Source organism: Argiope bruennichi, chromosome 8, assembly GCF_947563725.1.
Source record: "Argiope bruennichi chromosome 8, qqArgBrue1.1, whole genome shotgun sequence".
Classification (NCBI taxonomy): Eukaryota; Metazoa; Arthropoda; class Arachnida; order Araneae; family Araneidae; genus Argiope; species Argiope bruennichi.
Genome location: NC_079158.1, coordinates 105,167,647 through 105,173,646, shown reverse-complemented (window position 1 = coordinate 105,173,646; position 6,000 = coordinate 105,167,647). Strand labels below are relative to the sequence as shown.

Sequence of the window (6,000 nt, the reverse complement as noted above, 5' to 3'; positions counted from 1 at the left end):
AAATGTTTGACAAATTCATTCAATTGTCAAAATAACAACATGAAAAGCAAATAAAAAAATGGGAAAATCTTGTGAGCACTCATAGGGAACACAATTATTTTGAATGTTTAAGTTATTTTAAATATACAAATGTTTATTAAAGACTCAAATTAATGTAATTCATATAACGTTCCAAATGAAAAATAATTAAATCACATTTGCAAAACACAAAATGATGTTTATTGATTTTGATAAATTCTTCCCAAAATCAGAAAATTTCACATGTATAATCCAATCTATGGATAACATTGAAATCATAATTTCCATATAAACACTCAGTATTGTAATCATTCACTGTAGCTCACATCTGACCAAAACAGGAGAAAAAAATACAAAATTCTTTAATATAGCCATTTATTCAATTTCAGCATTTACCAACATTGGGTTAATAAGGGAAGCAGCCTTTTCTTTTCCAAAAAAGTACTTGACAATAGCCAGGGCAAATTCAAATGCTGTTCCTGGACCTCGACTGGTTATCAGATGTTCATCAACAGCCACACGTTTTTCAACATATGTGTATTCCCCTAAAAGAAATTGCCAATATATTAAAAATACATTATATTTAAGTCATATTATACATTATATTAAATACATATTATACATTATAGTCAATTACATTATATTTAAAAATACATATTATTTAAGTCACATTTTTACTCATTTGAATAAGATAATGACAAATTGTTAATAAAAGATTTTTAAAGAGCAATTTTCAGCATTTCTTAAAGATCTATAGATAAATAAAATTAAAATATATGCTTAATTTTAAAAAAAAACCTATTGTTTCGCACATTATTTTAATTATTCTTTATAGGAATTTAAAAAGTATTCTCAAAGCAAATAAAATAGAAAACTTTATTGTTTTAAAAAGTAGGATGTCTATAATTTCTGCCTTGGATTAATATATTTTGAAAAATAAATTATACAAAATTGAATGGTTTTGGGTACAATTAATTTGCATTGTAAAATTCAATTTCAAGAATAATTATCAGATAAGTGTAATCACATTTCCCTTTAAAAATGATGGTATCAAATAAACCTATACTATGAAAGTACAATTTCTTTTAAACCATTTAAATTAGTGAAAATTTTAAATAGTGGTTAGTTTTTAAATAACATTTTAAAAAGAAAATCATACAATATAAAACTCAGTTGAGAAGATTTTTAATAATAGTCTTCAATACCTGTAGATAGCTCAGCTTGTTTGCATGGATGAGAAGTTATCTGCTTTCCAGTTCCAATAGAATGACTCTTCAAGGCAATTGGAGCTGTAATGTAAATAAATAGGAATTATGAGCAATCTAATACAATTAGGCTTATAAAATACAACATTTATTGAAATCTGATATAAGCTACAGAATTAAAGACATATAATAGGAAGAATATTTGCAACAAATAACATTCTATAAATACTATATATTCATTGCTAAAAAATTTAATAAATAATAGATGACATATCAGTGAGTTAATTACAATAACCTCAAGTCAAATAAGAGAAGTCTAGCAAACTCCTTAAAATGTAGTTGGGGATAAAAGATAAAAATTAATCTCAGTATAAAAAAAATCTTGACACCAAAATGCTGTCATCCTTTTCATTTTAGATGAAGACAAAATATTTTCATTGGAGAAATAAAGAAGCTTTAACAAAAGCATGATCACATGAGCAATTTTTATAGTATATAACATCTTATACACAGCTTAAAAACCCATACTATAAATAGCCAGGCAAAGGTGTGTTTTTTAACTGCAAGTTTAATCATTTACTTGTGATCTTGAGTGCTACCCGATTCCATTATCAATCAATAAAAATGTTGTTAACAAGTCCAGTGCATTATTAATAATTTGCTGTTTATATTGATTTCAAAGAGGGTATTAGAGACATCTTAGCAGTGTCTAGCCTTTTTTAGGAATACATATATACATTTTTTAAAACCCATCTTATTATTTTCAACAAATGATTTTCAAATAAGAATCTACATCAATTATTCTTACTATTAAGAAATTTTCATTATTATTTATTATTTTTAAAAAACTGATTACAAAAAGTTAAATGCAAAAAAACATAACTAACATTAAAATTTTTAAATTATATATATTTGGGTGGGGGCGGGGAAAGAAAGAAAGTACCTGCACATATTGCTGCAATTAGACGACCACTTTTTTCTTGAGATTGAAGTATATCCTTAACAATGTCACTCTGAAAAAAATTTAAGTATAATTTCATTTGTTATCATAATGATAACAGGAAAAAAAATTTATTTACTATTAAAATATTTATTAATATTATTAGAATTTAAAATATAAGAATGCATATAAAAGAATAAGTAGTAATGTATTGACAGCATAAAATCAATGATCCTTAAGTTTAACTGTTAGACATTGGCAGATATAGTCAATAGACTAACATGACATCTTTGATGATTTTTTTTTTAGATTAATTGCTGATTGCAATAAATATGATATTTATAACAGTTTTTGTTGTAATTAATGGATGACAAGTGTTTAGTAGACAAGTATAAAAAAATGCATATAAAATAACAAGAGTAAGATTTCTTTCAATAATATGTTATCTTTTTCATGCTCCTTTTTTACAATGCAAGTTGTTAAAAGAAAAGATACAAGATTTTAATCTGTAAAATAATAATAATCATCATCTTGAAGTCTATGGTAATAATATTTAACAAACTAGACCATATATTATATACAATTACAATCTTGAGCAAAAATTCTATCTTATCTTTTATCTAAATCCATTTTTATTTGACTTTACAAAATCTGCATATTACACTTGGCAATAAACTGAAACAGAATGAAAATCACCTTTAATAAAAATCATTAATTTTAATCCAATTATGTACTCTTCAATCTCAAAAGAAATCAATATATTTCATTGTCCCCATCAGCATTTTGCTTCTTCTCTCACAGAATGCATTTTTCTCTTCTTATTTATCCAAGCATTTATTATACCAGGGAAATAACATATTTTTTACAAGCAATAACAGAAATGCATTGCTACAAAACAGTGTTATATGAATGTTCTCTATAAAATGTTAAGCAAATCTATTATCTTTTGGTTGCTCTATTATTATCATATATGATGATTTTAATACCCGATATTTTAATGTCATTTCATTAAACTGTTTTTCTTTGTAAAGACAAATTAAACAAATGAACTAACAACCAATTGTGATTTTCATCCTCTACTCAATTATAAATATTATAATCTATAAATCTATCTAACACATATACAGGGGTGTTTGTGGGACCCCAAAAAATCCCCTGAAACTTTTACGGACTTACTACCGGCATTTTGGAGTTTCGAGAAGGGGGGGGGGGGAGAAATGAAAAATTACAATTATGAAGTATTGAATGACCTAATTATAAAAGTTCAATGAATTACTTTTTTTGCAAAATTAATAACCATAAATTTTCAAACATATAAACTATTACATTTTATGCAAATATTTTAAATTACCTGAATTAATTCTTTTAAAAAAAATTATCTTATTTCTGCTGCTTTTTTTTTTTTTTTTTTTGATGTTTCTGGGCTTGTCTTTCTTTTGTGGTGAACTTCATAATTGCAGGAAGGTTGACTTTTATTTTCCTCATTTACAGTTGAAGAAATTTCCTCGAGAACTGCACATGCAGAGGTAGAAGCAGTTTGCTTTTCTGCTAATGTAGAAGGTTTTTCAGAGACTTTTATAGGTGACTCATCTGAAATACATGTTTTTAAGTCCTCTTGATATGTTTTCCCAACTTCTGTTCATATTCAGTAAGAGATCTTTGTGAATTGGATCAGTCATTGGATTTTTTGAGCCATATTTTTCACATGAGGTTTCTTTAGAAGCCATTAAATCATATTTAATAGTCTGCACTGCATCTAGGGAATCAATCTTAAGAGAGGTTCTATAGTCAGTGACAAGTGTATCCATTAAATTGAATGCACTTTCCACTAATGGGCCATGGAAGCAGCTAAGGCAGGCTTTGACCAATTTAACCAATGTAGGATACTTATAATCATTTGTGAAATCATCTTTTAAATTAAAAACTTTAGACCAATATTTATCAATTGTACACTTGACTTGATTTCCACTTTCATCAGATGTGTAGAGCATTTCTTTGGTGATATCAATATCACTCTGGTATAACCTTATTTCAGCTTCTACTTTTGACTTTTCATTATCACTAAAAATATGGGACATAAAAGATGATAATTTTTCAAAAGCTAATATTGTACTGGTTTTACCTCTTAGCTCTGGATCTAATGCTGTAAAACTAATTAGATATGAATTTTTAAGGGGTAATTTCTGTTTCATATGCTGAAATTTCTAAATGAAATTCTCTTGCGTACATAAATAAAAAAATACTTCAATAAGCGAAACGAAAAATTTACACGTGCATCAATAAATGAAACGAAAATTTTACACAGCGGAGAAAAAAAAGTTGCGAAGCGATCAATGACAAATAGCTAATACGGCGAAAAATCCCCCTTCTCTACTTATTGGCGCCACGCCAGGAGAGATAAGATCTTTGAACCCAGAGTCACGTTATCGCACATCTGGTCGAACGAAGTCTCCCCCTTTTTTTTCTGCCGCGCCTACTTGCCGAAAAGAATCCAGAAGAGAATGTCCGAGAACCGGGGGAATGAGTCATAACTCGCAATAAGGAAATAACAAAAAAGAAGTTTTTCCCCCTTTTCACGCATTATCACTGCCTTTGGAGAAAGAAAGGAAAAGTTTTCACCACACACAAGGACCTTGCGTTTTCTGCTTTAAAAGCAAACAAAATTACCCAGATCAAAATAAATAATTCATTATTATTCCTACTTCCTTTTGAACGACGATCCCCGGAAATTCCGGGGATCGAAGTTCAAAATCCCCGGAATTCCGGGGTTTCCCCGGAGCACAAACACCCCTGCATATATACAGACACAAAAGTATTTTCATCTTCAACCATTTAGAATTGACAGAATATTCTATTGGTTACAAATTTCAATTTTCTTAAGAAAAAGTTCCAGTAAGCATCTGACCCAGTATGAGTAAAATTTTTAAAATTTTAAAGAAACAATAATGAAGATTTTTGAACTGAACATAGAATATTTTAATTTAAAATATAAAAACAAACTAGAAAAATTTAGATTAAATAAGTCAGCTTTAATGCAATATGCAGGATACTTTAAGGTATCCATACTAATTTTTAATTATGATGGTAAGCAATTCAGATAAGTTATAATATACTAATATTAAAATTCCAAAACCAGAATTACACTTAAATAACAATACATTCATTAAATATCATGCCAAAATGAATTTAATTACACACTATATTAAAAATAATACTGACTTGTGCTAAACTCTCGGCTCCTTTAAGACCTCCAGGTAAAATTACTGCATCATAAGTCTGTTTTGCCGCCTCTTGAAGACTGACGTCTGGCACAATAACAACATCCCTACTGCATTTTATAGGATTTGAACCTTGGAGACCGGCTATCGTAACTTTTACCTTTTAAAAACAACAGCGTTAAAATAATGTCATAAAGTTATTATAAATTAATTATTAAATAATATAGTATGAATTTCAAATGTTGAAGGTCAAGGTAAACGCAACATACAATTGAAATCTCCTATCTTCGAGTATGACGAGTGAACAAAAACTTACTCCAGCCCTTCTTAAAACATCAGCTGAAATAACAGCTTCCATTTCTTCTGATCCTTCGGATAATATTAATAATGCAGTTTTCGACATGTTGCGAGGTGAAAATTATCGAAATCGAAACAGGAACAATCGCCGGTTTGGCAAATCCCTTTCCAACACAAATCTCAAATTCCCTAAAATGTTCATTTCACTTCAATTCAGTTGAATTACGAGTTGTACCCATATACCTGACGTGACGTATCGCTCTCAATCAATGAACTATAGTAGAGCCTTCATTTAGAACATTTCTGTAAGATTGTAAGAAAT

General features: G+C 28.4%; 1 protein-coding gene across 1 annotated transcript; it reads right to left on the bottom strand.

The window, feature by feature from the left end:
• Positions 1-376: 376 nt before the first annotated feature.
• On the bottom strand, positions 377-5,877 carry LOC129980862 (Parkinson disease protein 7 homolog). The gene is made up of 5 exons (XM_056091301.1): positions 5,698-5,877; positions 5,383-5,541; positions 2,167-2,236; positions 1,224-1,307; positions 377-563 (listed from the first exon to the last, which is right to left on the bottom strand). The coding sequence occupies exons 1-5, from the start codon at positions 5,782-5,784 to the stop codon at positions 394-396; spliced, it is 570 nt and encodes a 189-aa protein (XP_055947276.1). The 5' UTR covers positions 5,785-5,877; the 3' UTR covers positions 377-393.
• Between the last annotated feature and the right edge of the window lie 123 nt (positions 5,878-6,000).

Coding starts and splice junctions, on each gene's coding strand:
- LOC129980862 (XM_056091301.1), bottom strand. CDS start 5,784: ATGTCGAAAACTGCATTATTAATATTATCCGAAGGATCAGAAGAAATG. Junction 5,542..5,697: donor ATGTTTTAAGAAGGGCTGGA/GTAAGTTTTTGT, acceptor TGTTTTTAAAAG/GTAAAAGTTACGATAGCCGG. Junction 1,308..2,166: donor AATTGCAGCAATATGTGCAG/GTACTTTCTTTC, acceptor TTTACATTACAG/CTCCAATTGCCTTGAAGAGT.